This window comes from Trachypithecus francoisi, unplaced genomic scaffold (assembly GCF_009764315.1).
Source record: "Trachypithecus francoisi isolate TF-2019V2 unplaced genomic scaffold, Tfra_2.0 Lachesis_group12, whole genome shotgun sequence".
NCBI classification, from domain to species: domain Eukaryota; kingdom Metazoa; phylum Chordata; class Mammalia; order Primates; family Cercopithecidae; genus Trachypithecus; species Trachypithecus francoisi.
In genome coordinates this window covers 1071584-1091165 of record NW_022681457.1, presented here as the reverse complement: position 1 = coordinate 1091165, position 19582 = coordinate 1071584, and the positions used below count along the sequence as shown (strand labels likewise).

General features: G+C 53.9%; 1 protein-coding gene across 1 annotated transcript; it reads right to left on the bottom strand.

Annotated features, from left to right (window-relative positions):
• Positions 1-2637: 2637 nt before the first annotated feature.
• On the bottom strand, positions 2638-18409 carry GIPR (gastric inhibitory polypeptide receptor). The gene is made up of 13 exons (XM_033229273.1): positions 18191-18409; positions 17042-17141; positions 16356-16463; positions 14486-14589; positions 12943-13046; positions 12298-12442; positions 9404-9563; positions 9129-9189; positions 8711-8780; positions 8496-8584; positions 8248-8386; positions 3478-3519; positions 2638-3394 (listed from the first exon to the last, which is right to left on the bottom strand). Exons 1-13 carry the CDS (start codon positions 18260-18262, stop codon positions 3188-3190), a joined length of 1401 nt encoding a protein of 466 aa, XP_033085164.1. The 5' UTR covers positions 18263-18409; the 3' UTR covers positions 2638-3187.
• Positions 18410-19582: the final 1173 nt, after the last annotated feature.

Sequence of the window (19582 nt, the reverse complement as noted above, 5' to 3'; positions counted from 1 at the left end):
TTTTTTTTTTTTTTTTTTTTTTGAGACAGAGTCTTGCTCTGCCACCCAGGCTGGAATGCAGTGGTACAATCTCAGCTCACTGCAAGCTCTGCCTCCTGGGTTTACGCCATTCTCCTGCCTCAGCCTCCCAAGTAGCTGGGACTACAAGTGCCCACCACCATGCCCGGCTAATTTTTTGTAATTTTAGTGGAGACGGAGTTTCACCGTGTTAACCAGTATGGTCTCGATCTCCTGACCTTGTGATCTGCCCACCTCAGCCTCCCAAAGTGCTGGGATTACAGGCGTGAGCCACTGTGCCCGGCCTTTTTTTTTTTTTTTTTTTTTGAGATGGAATCTCACCCTGTTTCCCAGGCTGAAGTGCAGTGGCACCATCTCGGCTCACTGCAACCTCCGCCTCCTGGGTTCAAACAATTCTCCTTCATCAGCCTCCCAAGTAGCTGGGATTACAGGCACCCGCCACCATGCCCAGCTAATTTTTGTATTTTTAGTAGAGACACAGTTTCACCATGTTGGCCAGGCTGGTCTCAAACCCCTGACCTCATGATCCACCCACCTCGGCCTCCCAAAGTGTTGGGATTACAGGCATGAGCCACCATGCCCGTCCTAAGTGATCCCATTTTATAGATGAGATAGTTGAGGCCAAGAGAGGGTAAGTGACTTGCTCAGGGTCACCCAGTTAGGAAACAGTGGTACTATTTCCAAACCCAGGGAGTCAGGTCCTCCGGAAAAAGTCTGAACTCTTGGGTAGCAAGATGGAGCTGCATTGTCCTAATCTGTAAAGTTGGGACAATGGGCATGCCACAGGAGGTCACCCGGGGTTTGTTTCTGATGCAGAAAGTAAAAGCCCTGGAGTCACAGTCCGGGTTCTGTTCCTGCCGGGAACAGGTGTTGACCTGTACTTACTGGGAAATGGAAATCAGTTTCCCCACCTTGCGGGTTGGCACCCAAGATTCCAGTCCTGGCCGTTCTGCTCAGCTTGTCTGAATTTCCTTCCTCACCGCCTGCCCCACATGCTTTCCATTGCGTCCGCCTTTAGAGGGTGAAATAAAAGCAGAGGTGGCAGGAATAGCCCTGGGCAAATTGGCCCAGCGTTGCCCACACACCAGCACCAGGCAGGGTCCTAAGTGTCACTCATGGGCATGTCAGGTCACCCGAGGATGCAGGTACCATCCGTTCGTATATGTCGCAGAGATCACATGTGACATGGCCACCTGGGGACTCTCTCAGGAAGGAGGGACGGTGGCAGCAGGTGTCCCGTTTTCGTAGCAACATGGATAAATTTGAGCAAAGCCACCACGGGTCCGCACCCCACCAGGCAGCCTGCCTCAGTCATTTCCCTTTGTGACGCTGCCAAGAAGATGCTTCTACCCAAGAAAGACAAAAAGCAACTGTTTCTTATACTTTATTTACAAGGGCCCTGCCCTGAGGCCCCCACCCCATGAGAACCCACAAGGTGGGGGGAAGGGGAAGCGGGCAGCAGGGCCACAAGCTTGAAAAGGCTGGGTTCAGCTTTGGGGCACATCGGTCCAGGGAGCCACGGACCCCAGGGAAAATGCTCGACAACACCCACACAGTAACTAAGTGTGCATATGTGTAGGGGGAGGATTTAGGGGTGAGGGTCTTGTGGGTGTATGTACAGGTGGTCCAGCTATAATGAGACTATCAGCAAGCCCCCTCATTCTCCCAGGTCCCAGAGGCCGCCCATCTCAGGACAGTGGGGATATGCGTCCTCACTCCGCAGCCAGCAGTGGCCCTGACTGCTCTGGATATAAGGTTTCAGCTGCGAGGCCTGCCTTGCCTCACCTGTGCTCCGGTCCACACCAAATCACCCTCTCAGGACTCAGTGCCTCTCACATTACTATCTCCAGCTCTCCCCTCTCCTGAGAGCGCCAGACCCTTACACTCAGTGTCCTGTCCTGTGGTGTCCTACAAACACTGCCAGCCTAACATTTCCAAAGAGCACGCGTGGTTCCCACCCTCCCCGAACCCAATCTCCCTCTTTCGGCTCTCCTCCATCCAAAACCAAGGAGTCCTCTCTGCTACTGTGTCCTCATGGGATCCTTCATGAAATTCTCTCACCTCCACCTTTGAAACAGCTTCAAATCTGACTGCTTCATACCCCTCAGTGGCCTCCATCCTGGTCCGGCCACCGTCACTTCCCACCTGCAGTCCCCTCCTTTCGGGGCTCCAGCTTCCACCCCTGCCCCTGTCAATTTGTCCTCCTACAGGGCAGACAAGAAGGATCTGCTGAAAACATTAGCCCACTTGGGCCAGGCGTGGTGGCTCATGCCTGTAATCCCAGCGCTTTGGGAGGCAGAGGTGGATCTGCCTCCCAAAGTGGATCACTTGAGGTCAGGAGTTCGAGACCAGCCTGGCCAACGTGGGGAAACCCCCTTTCTACTGAAAATACAAAAATTAGCCGGGCATGGTGGCAGGTGCCTGTAATCCCAGATACTTGGGAGGCTTGAACCCAGGAGATGGAGGCTGCAGTGAGCCAAAATTGCACCACTGCACTCCTGCCTGGGCGACAGAGTGAGACTCCTTTTAAAAAAAAAAAAGGCCAGGCGCAGTGGCTCATGCCTGTAATCCCAGCACTTTGGGAGACCCGTGGTGGGAGGATTACTTGAGCCCAGGAGTTCAAGACCAACCTGGGTAACAGTGAGATCCTGTCTCATTTTTAAAAAAATAAAATTATTACCCCCAAGAGACACTCTTAAGAATCTCCAAAGCACCTGAAATGAAATCCCAACTTGTGTGCCCCTGCCCACTTCTCTCTCTCTCCCCACCTGTTGGCTCTGACTTAATTCTACTCCAGCCAAGGCTGAGCGCCTTCCTGCCCATGGGCCTTTGCCTATGCTATCGCTCCCGCCTAGAATCCTGTTCTCCAGTTCTCCCCAAAATGATCTCCTTCACCTCTTTCAGGGATGGCTTAAATGTCACCTCCTTGGAGACACCTCCCTGACCACCCTAGGCCCCCTTCTCACTTCCCTTCATAACCATTCCATAGCGTGTGTGGAACTTAATGTTTTGTGTTCACGGTCTGTTTTCCCCACTCAGTTGTCATCTCCAGGAGGGACCTTTTTTCTGTTTCCTTCACCATTTCCCCAGCGTCCTCCATACTGGGCCTGGCACGCAGTAGGCACTCAATAAATCCATTCTAACTGAACAGACACACGGATCCCGCCCCCTAGCAGTAACTTTCCAACACCCGTCTGGCCTCATTCCCAGGCCCTGGGAGGGTCCCCGAGGACAAGCCGCGGCCGGTGGGGACCTCGCCGGGGCCGGAGCTGGAGGGCAGGGCCCGGAAGGCGCGCTCCGGGAGCTGGCGCTGCTCCTCGCCCAGGCTGCGACGCAGGCGGCAGTGGTGCCAGCCACGGCGGATCTCCGACTGCACCTGCGACACGATGGCGCTCAGAGGCTGCGCCGTACCCGGCGCTGCCGCCAGAGGGCGGGGGCGGCAGCCGGGGCTCTTCCTACCTCCTTGTTGATGAAGCAGTAGAGGAGGCTGACCAGCAAGCCCTGCCAGAGGAGGCGCGGGGGTTACAACGCTGGTGGGGACAGGACTGTAACCGCCTCCGCGCCCCCCTTCCTGTTTTTTTTTTTTTTTTTTTAAAGAGTCGGAATCTCGCTCTTGTTGCCCAGGCTGGAGTGCAGTGGCGCGATCTCGGCAAACTGCAACCTCCACCTCCCGGATTCAAGCGATTCTCCTGCTTCAGCCTCCTGAGTAGCTGGGATTACAGGCGCCCTACACCACACCCGGCTAATTTTTGTATTTTTGGTAGAGACGGGGTTTCACCCTGTTGTCCAGGCTGGTCTCCAACACCTGACCTCCGGTGATCCACCCTCCTCAGCTGGGATTACAAAGTGCTGGGATTACAGGATGAGCCACCACGCCCAGCCTATGTAATTGTTCTCTGGCCTTTTGCCAGGCCCTGAAACACCTCAGCTACCGCCACCTTTGTCCTAAACTATTAGGGTCATCTTTTCACTGGTTCCTGGCTTCCCCCACACCAATCCCACTGTTAGCCCCAGAAGGTTAGCTGAGCACTGCTGGCTGGGGGTTAAGAACTGTGGACCTTGGAGGTGGGCTCCCTGGACTCAAAAACCACCTCTCCACTTTATTTCCCATTTGGGCAAGCTGCTTAACCGCTCAGTTTCTTCATCTGGAAAATGGAGCAGTAATATAGTGGTAGTTGTGAGAATTTAGGCTGATTGTGTTGCTGTTTTTCTTTTTCTTTTTCTTTTTTTTTTGGAGACAGAGAGACAGAGTCTTGCTCTGTCGCCCAGCCTGGAGTGCAGTGATGTGATCTCAGCTCATTGCAACATCGGCCTCCCTGGTTCAAGAGATTCTCCTGAATTAGCCTCCTGAGTACCTGGGATTATAGGCACGTGCCACCACGCCTGGCTAATTTTTTGTATTTTTAGTAGAGACAGAATTTTTGCCATGTTGCCCAGGCTGGTCTCGAACTCCTGAGCTCAGGCAATACACCCGCCTCAGTCTCCCAAAGTGCTGGGATTACAGGCGTGAGCCAACACGCCCAGCCTGTTTTTGTTTTTTTGAGACAGGGTCTGGCTCTGTCGCTGGAGTGCAGTGGAGTGATCATGGTTCACTGCAACCTCAACCCCTGAGCTAGAGGGATTCTCCCAATTCAGCCTCCAGAGTGGCTAAGACTACAGGCATGCACCACACCAAGTTAACATTTTTTTTTTTTTTAAATACAGGTTCTTGTTTTGTTGCACAGGCTGGAGTGCAGTGGTGCAGTCTCAGCTCAGGGCAACCTCTGCCTCCCGGGTTCAAGCGATGTTCCTGCCTCAGCCTCCTGAGTAGCTGAAATTACAGGCATGTCCCACCTAGCCTGGATAATTTTTGTATTTTTAGTAGAGACAGGGTTTCTCCATGTTGGTCAGGCTGGTCCTGAACTCCTGACCTAAGGTGATCCGCCTGCCTTGGCCTCCCAAAGTGCTGAGATTACAAACATGAGCCACTGCACCTGGCCACTAATTTTTCATTTTTGGTAGAAATGGGAGTCTCGGCCAGGCATGGTGGCTCACACCTGTAATCCCAGCACTTTGGGAGGCCAAGGCGGGTGGATCACGAGGTCAGGAGATCAAGACCATCCTGGCCAACACAGTGAAAACCTGTCTCTACTAAAAATAAAAAAAATTAGCCGGGTGTGGTGGCGGTTGCCTGTAGTCCCAGCTACTTAGGCAGGAGGCTGAGGCAGGAGAATGGTATAGGTAAACCCGGGAGGCGGAGCTTGCAGTGAGCCTAGATCGCGCCACTGCAGCCTGGGCAACAGAGCGAGACTCCAGTCTCAAAGAAAAAAAAAAAAAATCTCACTCAGACCAAATCCTTCTGCTGAGAGCCCTCCCATGGACCCTGCTTCAAGCAGAGGAAAAGTCGAAGTCCTCACCTGGCCCCCCGAGGCCCCTCACCTCTCTGTCCTCATCTCCTCACAGCCTCTCTACTGGCTCCCATGCTTCAGGCACCCTGGTCTTCCTCCCTGTCGCCAGCTACGCTCCTGCCTCAGGGATCTTGTCCTTGGTATTTCCCTGCCTGAAACATTTTCCCCAAATACCTGCCTGGCTTGTCCCCTCATGTTCTTCAGGTCTCTGTTCCAATGTCTCCTCAGAAATGCTTTCCCTTGTCCCCACCTAAAACAGCAACCTGGCCAGGCATGGTGGCTCACACCTGTAATCCCAGCATTTTGGGAAGCCAAAGTGGGAGGATCACTTGAGCCCAGGAGCTCAAGACAAGCCAGAGGAATATAGCAAGACCCCATCTGTACAAAAAACACAAAAATTTGGCCAGGCGTGGTGGCTCATGCCTGTAATTCCAGCATTTTGGGAGACCGAGGTGGGAAGTCAGTTGAGGGCAGGAGTTCGAGACCAGCCTGGGCAACACAGTAAAACCCCAACTCTACTAAAAATACAAAGGTTAGCCGAGTGTGGTGGTGCACACCTATAATCCCAGCTACTCAGGAGGCTGAATTGCGTGAACCCAGGAGGCAGAGCTTCCAGTGATCTGAGATCGCACCACTGCACTCCAGCCTGGGTGACAGAGTGAGACGGTATATCAAAAAAAAAAAAAAGAAAGAAAACAGCTGGGTGCAGTGGCTCAAGCATGTAATCCCAGCACTTTGGGAGGCTGAGGCAGATGGATCACCTGAAGTCGGGAGTTTGAGACCAGCCTGACCAACATGGAGAAACCCCATCTCTACCAAAAATACAAAATTGGTTGGGCGAGGTGGCTAACACCTGTAATTCTAGCACTTCAGGAGGCTGAGGCGGGTGGATCATGAGGTCAGGAGTTCAAGATCAGCCTGGCCAAGATGGTGAAATCCCATCTCTACTAAAAATACAAAAATTAGCCAAGAGTTGTGGCAGGTGCCTGTAATCCCAGCTACTCAGGAGGCTGAGTCAGAGAATTGGTTGAACCCAGGAGGTGGAGCTTGCAGTTACCTGAGATCGCACCACTGTACTCCAGCCTGGGCGACAGAACAAAACTCTGTCTCCAAAAAAAAAAAAAAAAAAAAAAAAATTAGCTGGGCATGGTGGCACACCCCTAAAATCCCAGCTACTTGGGAGGCTGAGGCAAGAGAATCGCTTGAATCTGGGATGCGAAGGTTGCAATGAGCCGAGATCGTGCCATTGCACTCCAGCCTGGGCGACAAGAGTGAAACTCTATCTCAAAAAAAAAAAAAAAAAAAAAAAAGTCAGGTGTGATGGCTTGCTCCTGAGCTCCCAGCTACTCAGGAGGCTGAGGCAGGAGGATTACTTCGGCCCAGGAGTCCAAGGCTGCAGTGAGCTAGGATCACACCCGTGCACTCCAGCCTGGGCAACAGAGGAGACCTCATCTCTAAAAAAATAAAAATAAATAAAACAGTAACCCCATCCCTCAGTGGACATCTCTTTTCTTGCTTCATTCTCCCTCTAGGCACATCTCACCATCTGACATTCTATATGCTTTACTTCTTTTTTGTTTGTTTGTTTGTTGAGACATGGTCTCCCTCTGTGGCCAGGTTGGAGTGCAGTGGCACAATCTTGGCGCTCTGCAACCTCCACCCTCTGGGTTCAAGCGATTCTCCCACCTCAGCCTCCTGAGTAGCTGGGATTACAGGCGGCTGCCACCACACCTGGCTAATTTTAGTATTTTTTTAGTAGAGACGGGATTTCACCATATTGGTCAGGCTGGTCTGGAACTCCCGACCTCAGGTGATCCGCCTGCCTTGGCCTCCCAAAAAGCTGGGATTACAGGTGTGAGCCACCACACCCAGCTAAATGCCTTACTTCTATAGTGCGTTTAGTGTGTCTTTCCCACCAGAGGATAGGGACCATTTGGTTCTTGGCTATATCCCTATGATAAGCCTGGAGAAGTGCTTAGTATATATACATGCTCAGTAATTTTTTGCTGAATTTAATGAATGAACAGTCTTGTCCAGTGAGGCTGGTATTGTCCCCACTTTAGAGATGAGAAAACTGAGGCCGAATGAGGTGAAGCAGGTTGGGGACTCAGGTGAATCAAGCAAGTGTAGAGTGGGCTTTCAATTTTGGAATGAATCTTTCCTTAGATTCTGCACGTTGGCACTTCACTTACCTCTCCCTACCCTCAACCCTGAGGTGAAGGCCACACAGCTGGCAAACAGCTAGAAAGTGACAGAACCTGAATTTGGCCCCAGCTGTGTCCAGCCCCAAAGCCCTCACTCTTCACTAGCAGGCAGGACTGCTGGGGCTGCCAATCTCCTGTCCCGGTCCCTGCTGCTCCCCGTAGCCCAGGACAGTCCTATCTCAGTATTTTGTATTGAATGAATGAACGGGCTGGGCGCCATGGCTCACCTATAATCCCAGCACTTTGGGAGGCCGAGGCGAGTGGATTACCTGAGGTTAGGAGTTGGAGACCAGCCTGGCCAACATGGTGAAACCCCGTCTCTACTAAAAATACAAAATTAGCCAGCTGTGGTGGCACATTCCTGTAATCCCATCTACTCTGGAGGCTGAGGAAGAGAATCCCTTGAACCTGGGAGTCAGAGGCTGCAGTGAACTGAGATCGCGCCACTGTACTCCAGCCTGGGCGACAGAGCGAGACTGCGTCTCAAAAAAAAAAAAAAGAATGAATGAATGAACGAACTAAATCTCATCTTCACACCCCATTCAGTGGCTGCACCAGAGAACGACTGCAGCTCTCGTGCCCCTCTGGGGAGGAGGCCCTGGGTGGAAGGATGGAGCTCCTGCACCCTGCCTGAGCACCTGGAAGGAGCTGAGGAAGATCTCAAAGCCGAGCTTGGCGAAGCGCAGGGCGCCCCGGGCCTGTTCCTCGGTCACGGGAGCAAACACCACCTCGTGGACACCCAGCAGGGGCACCAGCGTCAGCGTGGAGCGAGCCAGCCTGGGGAGAGAGGGCAGCAGTGATCCCGCAGCCCTGTTTCCCCATCTCAGCCCTGGTTCCCCATCTCACACCCGGCCCCTTCCCCTCGGTCCCCACCGCATGCCCTCACCTCAGCCGGTAATCCCGGCAGCGCATTTGCCGTGTCCTCAGCTTGGACAGGAGAATGCCAAGAATGCGGATGAAAATGAGGAAATTAATCTGTGGGGAGAGATAAGGGCTGAGCCAGCCGCGATCCCATTCTGGAGGGGGAGGAGGAGGTGGCACCCCACTTCCCGGAATGGGAAATCCCTGAGGACGGCCTGGTGGAGGCGGGACCGATCCTACCAAGATGGTCATGAGGATGGGGGTCCGTATAATCCACCAAATGGCCTTGACTTCGTTGCGCTCCCAGCACCTGAGGAAGGCGGAGTAGAGCTAATAAGAGAGAGAAAAACTCTAGACTCACCGGTCACCAAGTTCATTTGCTCTCTAGGCCCCGCCCACCGCACTTGAGACTACACACATTCTCTAAGGTCCCGCCCATTCCCTAAGGTCCCGCCCATTACGATCCAGGCCCCACTCCCTCCCCTTGCCGGTTACCCTCGAACACAACCTTTCCTAGCTCCCCATTCCTTTGGATCCCGCCCACGTACCCCCAGCACCGAATAGCCTTCCGACCCTGCCCACGTTTCCATCACAACCCGCCGACGTCCCTCAAAGCCCCGCCCACCTCCCACGCCCCGCCCCAGACCCTGCAACTCACTGCGTGTTCTCGTACAGGTACCTGACGATCACCCAGGGAATGACGAAAAGCGCGGGGGCCCCTGTGCAGACCCCGACCCCGCCCCCCCACCCCGCCGCAGCTGTCAGCGCGCTCACGGGCCCCGCCAGGCCCAAGACCCGCGGAATTCCTCTGTCGGGGTGGGGGAGGCAGAAGCCTAGAGACGGGAGGAGACCCCCAGAGGCCAACCAGCAGGGCAGTTGGGGGAGCCCAGGAGAGGCGCGCTGGGTTGGGCGGGGGACGGGATCGGGGCTCACCCCAGCCGAGGAGCAGGTAGTAGCGGAAGTGGCCCTCCTCGGAGCCTCCCACGAGCACCAGGAGACTGTGCAAGTAGACGCCCTCCACCAGCAGCCACGTGTAGTTGGCACCCACGCAGTACTGGGTCACGATCTGGGCCGTGCGGCAGGCAGCGAGGGCCTAGGGAGTGGCCAGACCGTTAGAGAGGTAGTCAACGCTGCCTGGGTGTCTCCGAACCTCCCCCAACCTTGATCGCCCTTCCACCCCATCTCTTGCCATCAAAGGTTCTTCCACTCTGTGTCCTCAGTGAATGGTATCTGTGATTGGTTTCTCTCACCCTATTCCCTTTCCCTATATGGACTCTCCCACTCTGAACCCCTTAACAATTGGTATCTGGTTGGGCACGGTGGCTCACGCCTTGTAATCCCAGCACTTTCGGAGGCCGAGGTGGGCGGATCACCTGAAGTCAGGAGTTGGAGATCAGCCTGGCCAACGTGGTAAAACCCCATCTCTACTAAAAATACAAAAATTAGTCGGACATGGTGGCGGGCGCCTGTAATCCCAGCTACTTGGGAAGCTGAAGCAGGAGAATCGCTTGAACCCAGGAGGCGGAGGTTGTGGTGAGCCCACATTGCGCCACTGCACTCCAGCCTGGGCCACAGAAGGAGACTCTGTCTCAAAAAAAAAAAAAAAAAAAAAGAATTCGCTTCTTTTTTGAGACTCCGTCTCAAAAAACAAAACAAAACAAACAAAAAACAAAACAAAAGTGGTATCTTCCAGCATTGCCATCAGTTCCCCTAGATCCCCAAAATGTGACCTCTGTCACTGGTCACCCCAGCTCCTTCTAAGAACTGAACTCTCCTGCCAGTACCCACATTATGGACTCTCCTGCCCTATGGCTTCCTCTGTTTTTTTTTTTTTTTTTTTTTTTTGAGACGGAGTCTCGCTTTGTCACCCAGACTGGAGTGCAGTGGCCGGATCTCAGCTCACTGCAAGCTCCGCCTCCCAGGTTTACGCCATTCTCTTGCCTCAGCCTCCCATGTAGCTGGGACTACAGGCGCCCACCACCTCGCCCAGCTAGTTTTTTGTATTTTTTAGTAGAGACGGGGTTTCACCATGTTAGCCAGAATGGTCTCGATCTCCTGACCTCGTGATCCGCCCGTCTCGGCCTCCCAAAGTGCTGGGATTACAGGCTTGAGCCACCGCGCCTGGTCTTTTTTTTTTTTTTTTTTTTTTTTTTAAGATGGAGCCTTGCTCTGTCGCCCAGGCTGGGGTGCAATGGCACAATCTCAGCTCACTGCAATCTCTGCCTCCCGGGTTCAAGTGATTCTCCTGCCTCAGCTTCCCGAGTAGCTGGGACTACAGGCAAGCACCCCATGCCCAGCTAATTTTTGTATTTTTAGCAGAGGTGGGGTTTCACTATGTTGGTCAGGCTGGTCTTAAACTCCTGACCTTGTGACCTGCCTGCCTCGTCCTCCCAAAGTGCTGGAATTACAGGCATGAGCCACTGTGTCTGAACCCTCAATTTTTTTTTTTTTTTGAGACAGGGTCTCAGTCTTTCACTGGATTGCACTGGCGATGTCCCAGCAGCACAACTCACTGCAGCCTCAACCTCCTGGACTCAAGTGATCCTACCATCTCAGCCTCCCAAGGAGCTGGAAGTACAGGTGCGGGCCACTATGTCTGGCTAATTTTTGTATGTTTTTGTAGAGATGGGGTTTTGCTATGTTACCCAGGCTGGTCTTGAACTCCTGGGCAGAAAGCTATCCGCCCACCTCAGCCTCCCAAAGTGCTGGGATTACAGGCGTGAGCCACTGCTGGGCCATGCTATGGCTTTTTAAAAAATTTTTTTTGGCGATGGACTCTGGCTCTGTCACCCAGGCTGGAGTGCAGTGGCGCAATCTCAGCTCACTGTAACCTACCGGCTCCCAGGTTCAAGTGATTCTTCTGCCTCAGCCTCCTGAGTAGCTGAGACTACAGGTGCCCACCACCACGCCCGGCTAATTTTTGTATTTTTAGTAGAGACAGGGTTTCACCATATTGACCAGGCTGATCTTGAACTCCTGACCTCCTGATCTGCCCGCCTCGGCCTCCCAAAGTGCTGGGATTACAGACATAAGCCACTGTGCCAGGGTGTGTGCTATGGCTTCTTCTTTTTTTTTTTTTTGAGACAGAGTTTCGCTCTTTTTGCCCAGGCTGGAGTGCAATGGCGCGATCTCGGCTCACCGCAACCTCTGCCTCCCAGGTTCAAGTGATTCTCCTGCCTCAGCCTCCCAAGTAGCTGCGATTACAGGCATGTGCCACCACCCTGGCTAATTTTGTATTTTTAGTAGAGACACGGTTTCTCCATGTTGGTCAGGCTGGTCTTGAACTCCCAACCTCAGGTGATCCACCTGCCTCGGCCTCCCAAAGTGCTGGGATTACAGGCGTGAGCCACCGCGCCCGTCCACTATGGCTTCTTAACAATTGGTATGGTCCAACTTTCGACCAGATAGTTCTCACCACGTCTACTCCCAGCCTCTAGTCTCTCCCACCCTTTCTCCTAGTAACAAACTGGCACCTACCACATCCCAGTCCCCAGTTACTTTCTTGTATCCTGCCATGCCTCACCTCCAGCAGGTGGATTCTCTCATTGGTGAAAAAGTTCAATGATGGGTGAGATAATGAGGGAGAGGAATGGAAAATTCCAATATGGGAGTGATAGGCTGGGAGAGTTCAATGAAGGCGGAGGCCGAGTTGGGAGGTTCCCTCTCCAAATGTGTCTTGATCCCCCACCCCAAGACACATTTGGAGAGGGACCCTCCCAGCTCAGATAAACTGTGAGAGTGTAGGAGATAGGAAATGCACTGAGAACTTCCTGGTCCCACCAGAGAAGCAAGATTCCCATTTGGAGGAACGGAAGGAGGATGCCCACCTGGTTCCACAGCACAGGGGCCTGGTCCCCAAGGTAGGGGCCAGGTCGAGGTAGTAGACGGTCTCGGCTGAGAATCGCCACCGCTCGCAGCGTGAAAGACGTGAACAGGTTGATGTGGATATAGTTTCTAGTGCAATGTAGTCGCCTAGGGAATGTGGAAGGCAGTTTGGGGACCCCTGGAGAGCTGTCCTCAGCCACACAAAGCTCTATTTTTTTTTTTTTTTAAACCAGGGTCTCACTCTGTCACCCAGGCTAGAATGCAGTGGCACAATCAGGGCTCACTGCAGCCTCAACCTCCCGAGCTCAAGCAATCCTCCTGTCTCAGCGCCCCACTATAGCTGGGACCACAGGTGCACCACCAGCATGCCTAGCTAATTTTTTATTTTTCGCAGAGACAAGGTTTCACTATGTTGCCCAGCCAGATTTCAAACTCCTGGACTCAAGTGATCCTCCTGCCTTGGCCTCCCAAAGAGCTGGGATTACAGGCATCAGCCACCACACAGAGCTCCTTTAACCACCCCCACTGCTCCCCATAGAACCACCAGTGGATGGTTGGAGCTGGTGGAATCAGACCACCCCATCTTACTGGACAAACTGAAGCCGAGCTCACATCTCTGCCGCCACCACTCAGGGTTAAGGTCCCACCTGAACAAACTCAAGATGAGCAGGGCTAGCAGCAGTGTGGCGAGAGACAGGGAGTAGCCGACGGTGTACATGACCTGCAACCGCTCCAAGATGAGCCTTTGGTCCTAGTGGGGGTGAGAAGGGGAAGGGAACAAGGCTTGGCTCGAGGCCCCAGGCCCAGAGAGAGACTGGAAGGACCTCTACTCTATGTTTCTGCCCAAATACCCTATTTTCTCTTGGGGAACAGCTTACCCTTATTTGAGAAGGGCCGACTCCACCCTTCAGCTCCAGGGCATGAGGCATGTGACCAGCCAACCAGAGAATTTTTTTTTTTTTTTGAGATATAGTCTTGCTTTGTTGTCCTGGAGTACTCTGGCAGGATCATGGTTCCTTGCAGCCTTGCCCTCCAGGGCTTAAGCGATCCTCCCGCCCCAGACTCCAGAGTAGCTGAGACTACAGGTGCGCACCAACATGCCCAGCTAATTTTTGTTTTTTGTTTTTTTTTTTTTGAGACGGAGTCTTGCTCTGTCGCCCAGGCTGGAGTGCAGTGGCCGGATCTCGGCTCACTGCAAGCTCTGCCTCCCAGGTTCACGCCATTCTCCTGCCTCAGCCTCCCGAGCAGCTGGGACTACAGGCGCCTGCCACCATGCCCAGCTAATTTTTTTTTTTTTTGTATTTTTTAGTAGAGACGGGGTTTCACCGTGTTAGCCAGGATGGTCTCGATCTCCTGACCTCGTGATCCGCCCGTCTCAGTCTCCCAAAGTGCTGGGATTACAGGCTTGAGCCACCGCGCCCGGCCTAATTTTTGTATTTTTAATAGAGACGGGGTTTCACCATATTGGCCAGAATGGTCTCAATCTCTTGACCTCGTGATCCGCCCACCTCGGCCTCCCAAAGTGCTGGGATTACAGGCATGAGCCACTGCTCCCGGCCAAAGTTTTGTATTTTTTGTAGAGATGGAGTTTCACCATTTAACCCAGGCTGGTCTCAAAATCCTGCGCTCAAGCAATCATCTTCTCAAAGTGTTGGAATTACAGGCATGAGCCACTGAGCTCAGCCCAACTAGAGCATTCTTGTATTTAATTATTTATTTTTTTGAGATGGAGTCTCGCTCTGTCACCCAGGTTGGAGTACAGTGGCACGATCTTGGCTCACTGCAACCTCTTCCTCCTGGGTTCAAGCAATTCTCATGTCTCAGCCCCCTGAGTAGCTGGGATTATAGGTGCACACAACCACGCCCGGCTAATTTTTGTATTTTTAGTAGACACGGGGTTTTGCCATGTTGGCCAGGCTGGTTGCAAACTCCTGACCTCAAGTGATCCACCCTCCTTGGCCTCCCAAAGTGCTGGGATTACAGGCATGAGCCATAGCACCCAGCCATCTTATTCTTTTCCATCACAGAAGCCAATACATCTTTCTCTCTCGCTCTTTGAAGCAAGTCGGAGTTGAGCTTCTCTCACAACGCAGAGCTCTGAACAGTCCAAGGGATTTCAGGCCCTGCCTGAATCTACTGCCTTTCCTTCTCTCCCTGGACTCCTAACCTGAAGCCCTCACCTCTTCTTACCAGAAAGGCCTCATTCTTCTCTGGGTTCTCACATTGTGTGTGGTCTCTCCAAAGTCCCCATTGGCCATCACTGCCACACTGGCGGAGGACGAAACCTGCAGCCACTGTGGGGAAAGAAGAGAGGGAATGAAGGCACACAGAGAAAGAGATAAATACAGAAAGACAAACCGTGAGACAATAACAGAGAGGGAGAGAGCTGAAGTGACCATGATGATGATGATGATAAACCCTTATATGGCATGTTATATGTATTAATTTAATATTCATACAAGCCCATGGAATTGGTAATATGCTTAACCTAGTTTTACATATGGGAAAATTGACATACAAAAAGTTAAGGCCGGGCACGGTGGCTCACGCCTGTAATCCCAGCACTTTGGGAGTCTGCGGTGGGCAGATCAGGAGGTCAAGAGATCGAGACCATCCTGGCCAACATGGTGAAACCCTGTCTCTACTAAAAATACAAAAATTAGCTGGGCGTGGTGGCACCCGTCTATAATCCCAGCTACTTGGGAGGCTGAGGCAGGAGATTGCTTGAACCTGGAAGGTGAGGTTACAGTGAGCCGAGATCACACCACTGCATTCCAGCCTTGCAACAAAGCCAGACTCCATCTCAACAACAACAACAAAACAACAAAAACAACAAAAGTTAAATAGGCCTGTACTCCCAGCGCTTTGGGAGACTGAGGTGAGAGGATCCCTTGAGGCCAGGAGTTTAAGACCAGCCTGGGTAACATGGCAAGACTCCGCCACTGCCAATTAAAAAAAAAAATTAGCTGGGTGTGTTAGCATGTGCCTGTAGGCCCTGCTATTTGGGAGGCTGAGGCAGAAGGATCGCATGAACCCAGGAGTTTTGAGGCTGCAGTGAACTATGATGCCGCCACCACACGGGTGACAGACCCAGACTCTGTCTCAAAAAGAAAAAAAATAGGGGCCGGGCGCGGTGGCTCACGCCTGTAATCCCAGCACTTTGGGAGGCTGAGGTGGGCGGATCACGAGGTCAGGAGATCGAGACCACGGTGAAACCCTGTCTCTACTAAAAAAATACAAAAAATTAGCAGGGCATGGTGGTGGGGCCTGTAGTCCCAGCTACTTGGGAGGCTGAGGCAGGAGAATGGCGTGAACCCGGGAGGTGGAGCTTGCAGGGAGCCGAGATCGCACCACTGCACTCCAGCCTGAGCAACAGAGTGAGACTCTGTCTCAAAAAAAAAAAAAAGAAAAAAGAAAAAAGAAAAAAAATAGGTTAAATAAATAAACTGTCTGAGGTGACATAACCAGTTAGGCTAAGATGCCCAGAGACTGACCGACTCAGGAAAAGGAGACAAAATAAGAACGCTGTGGTGGCCGGGCGTGGTGGCTGACACCTGTAATCCCAGAACTTTGGGAAGCCAACCCCGGCAGATCACTTGAGGTCAGGAGTTCGAGACCAGCCTGGCCAACATGGTGAAACCCCGTCTCTACTAAAAATCCCCCCCACCAAAAAAAAAAAAAAAATAGCCGGGTGTGGTGGCGCAGGCCTGTAATCCCGGCTTCTCGGGAGTCTGAGGCTGGAGAACCGCTTGAACCCGGGAGGCGGAAGTTGCCGTGAGCCGAGTTCATCCCACTGCACTCCAACCTGGGCGACAGAGCGAGACTTCGTCTCCAAATAAATAAATAGAAATAGAAAGAGATATGGAGACAGAGAAGCTGCATTATGTGAGAGAGTCAGGGTTGGACAGACAGGAGAAACCCAGCCTGCTGGAAAGGAGTAGGGGGCAAAGAGCAGGAGAGGGGTGCAGGTGAGCTGCGGGACTCGGATGTAGGATTCCGGGGGCAAGGGTTAGCAGCTGTTTGTGTCTGAGGAGGGCTCTGGGCCCAGGGAACACCTCACCGTGGTGGTGCCAGGGCAGGTACCAGGGGCAGGACGCACGGGCAGTGGCGTTGGGTGCAGCATAGTCCCAGCAGACGTACATATCGAAGGACCCGTTACAGGCGAGGCCTGGGAGAGGGCATGAGGGCCAGGTGCCCAGTGGACCTACCGCGCAGTGGGCCAGTGCTTCTCCGCCGGCCACACCAAGCCTGGCTCTAGCCCCGCCCACTCGGAAGGCTTTCCGTCCCGGCTGGGCCACAAGCTCCTCCCACCAGCCTCAAGCTCCGCCCCTCCTCCCTGTCCCACTCTGGGCTCCTCCCACCAAACAAGTCCCCTCCCCAGATCGTCCCACCTGGAGGGGCCCGTCAGTCTCCATCCCAAACCCCGCCCCCTTCAAGGTTTATTTATGTGCTGGCCTTGTCCAAGGCTCCACCCATTTCGAGCTTCTTCTCAGGCCTTCCGAAGGAACTGTGGTCCTGCCCCAGTTCCCACCACGCTCAGGTCAGCCCCCGGGCCTCTCCAGCCCACATCGCCCCGAGATTTCTTCTCCGCCCGTCAGCCCGAGGCCCACCCCAAGTCCACCCCTCTCAGCCTCAGCCCTCCTGGTCACACCTGAAGGCGGTTCCGCGGCTGCCCGTCTGCCCGAGGCCCACCCCAGCCCACTCCAAGCCCACCCCTCTCAGCGTCCCCAGCCCTCCTGGTCACACCTGAAGGCGGTTCCGCAGTTGCCAAGGTCTCCTGGCACTCCCTGCGGTACCGTTCCCAGCGCTGGTACAGCTCCCCCGCCGTCTGCCCTTCAGAGCCTGTCTAGGAAAAGAAAGAAGGGAGGACCCTCCAGACTGACCCCCGCTCCCAGGCTGCTAGTTCCATGTGGGCCAGAAGCGCCCCAGAGAGACTTCAAGGGGCTATCGCGTTTTGCTCGGGAGTCTTTGGTGGCTTGGAAACCAGTTCCAAGTTTTGGGGTGGGGTGCCTGGAAGCCACCCCATGGAGTTGCTATGGGAGACGGAAAACCTTCAAGAAAATTGGGGAGGGGGTGGCTGGAAATTATCAGGAGCATTTGTTGGGGGAAAAAAGGGAGTGGAAACAATAATCAAAACTTGAATCTGGGCCCGGGCGCAGTGGCTCAGGCCTGCAATCCTAGCACTTTGAGAGGCCGAGGAGGGTGGGTCACTTGAGGCCAGGAGTTCGAGACCAGCCTGGCCAACACGGTGAAACCCCCGTCTCTACTAAAAATCCAAAAATTAGCCGGGCGTGGTGGAGTGCGCGTGTAATCCTAGCTACTTGAGAGGCTGAGGTGGGAGAATCGCTTGAACCCGGGAGACGGAGGTTGTAGTGAGCCGAGATCATGCCACTGCATCCCAGCCTCGGTGACAGACTGAAACTCCGTCTCAAAAAAAGAAAACAAACAAACAAAATACCACCCAACAACTTGAATCTGGGCAAGCGGGACAGTCTTGAAACTCTCTTTGCGCTAAGGGAAGCCTTTTTTCTTTTCTTCCTGAGACAGGGTCTCACTCTGTCACCCAAGTTGGAGTGTGGTGGCACGATCTCGGTTCACTGCAACCTCTGCCTCCCGGGCTCAAGTGATTCACCTGCCTCAGCCTCCCGAGTAGCTGGGATTACAGGCGGCCACCACCACACCCGGCTAATTTTTGTATTTTTTTAGTAGAGAGGCAATTTCACCATGTTGGCCAGGCTGGTCTCGAACTCCTGACCTCAGGTGATTCACTCGCCTCGGCTTCCCAAAGTGCTGGGATTACAGGCGTGAGCGACCGCGCCCGGACGAGGGAAGCCCTAAAACCGTCCCCATACCTCCCTCCAAGCCTGGAGCTCCTCTGGCTCCTCGCGTCCTCACCTCCGCCCTCCGGAGCAGCAGCCCCCACAGTGAGAGCCGCAACAACAACTGCAGGATCGGAGAGGTAGTCATCGTGAGGGCGGCGAAGGGTCTGGTCCGTGTAGGAGCGATCAGGCCCGGAGGGTCCCAGGGCAGGGTCAGCACCTCTGCCCTCCGACTCCAACCCCAGCGTCACCCCGCCTCAAGGATTCACACACGCGGACTCCGAGGCAGCACACCCGCTCCCCCAACTCCCAGGCGTGATGATCTGCGGGGAGGGAGAGGCACAGGAGTGGATGGGACTCCGGTGGTGGGCGGGGCCCCTTAAGTGATTCCCCGGCCGCCCCTGACTGTTGCTGGGGCAGCAAAGGTGGAAGGAGGGTGTTTGCTGAGCGGGCGGTTGCCCTAGAGCTACGCTGGGCGGAAGTGTCAGTGTCACTGCGAGTCTGGACCTACAGACTCCTGGGAACCGGGGGACCGCCTTGGAGAGGAGAGAGTAGAAACCGTCAGCCTAGCCCCCTTTTCTATGGGGAACTGAAAAACTGGAAGGTTTTCAGTAACCCCTAGTGGGGTACTTGAAACGCCCATCTGAGTTCCCATAGCCTGGTGGAGAACTTGAAACGCCCATCCGATCTCCCACTCTCCAAGCCCAAAGGGTTTTCTAGCACAGATAGGAACCCAACCTTATAAAACTTTCCCCGCTGGGGGTAGATAAAGCCCAGAGTAAGTGGAACAACCCTTTTCCAGCATCCAAATACTGAGGGACTAGAGAAGCGACGGATCCGGGGTTAGGTGTGCAGATGCCTGGAAATCCATCTATCTAACGCCCAACAGCCACTCACCCGCGCCCCCCGGCCCCACGTAGAGAAAGAGGGAAGCAGAGAGGATCTCAGGTCCAGCCCCAGAAAGACAGACAACGACGTCACAGACACAAGAGACAGAAATATAAAGACTGAGAGGCGCAGAGACGGAGGGACAGAATGAGACCCCCAGCCAGAGACCAGAAAACAACAAACGCAGAAACAGATACAAATGTGGGCTAGGAGACAAAGAGGAGGCAGGGACGTGGAGGGAGACAGAGCGGGGGAAAGAGAAGTTATCTAGCAGCTAACCAGAGATGGAGACACGCAGACAGAGACATCAAGAGACAGAGATGAGCAGAGACTGTGGTGGGCACAGAGACAGAGAGACAAAGGCGGGGCAGAGAAGCAGAGAGGGAGAGTGCCAGAGACTTGAGGCGTCAAGGAGGGCAGGGAGAATGGGCTGGGATTGGGGAGCCCTCACCTGTCCCCAGTCCTGCTCCTGGTCACTTGCTCCTGCAGCCCCCTGCCACTGCTGTTCCACTGCCTCGTCTGGGCTCTGGGAGAGGTGACAGACACTGGCAGCCCAGGGTGGTGGGAGGGGGCGGGGCCA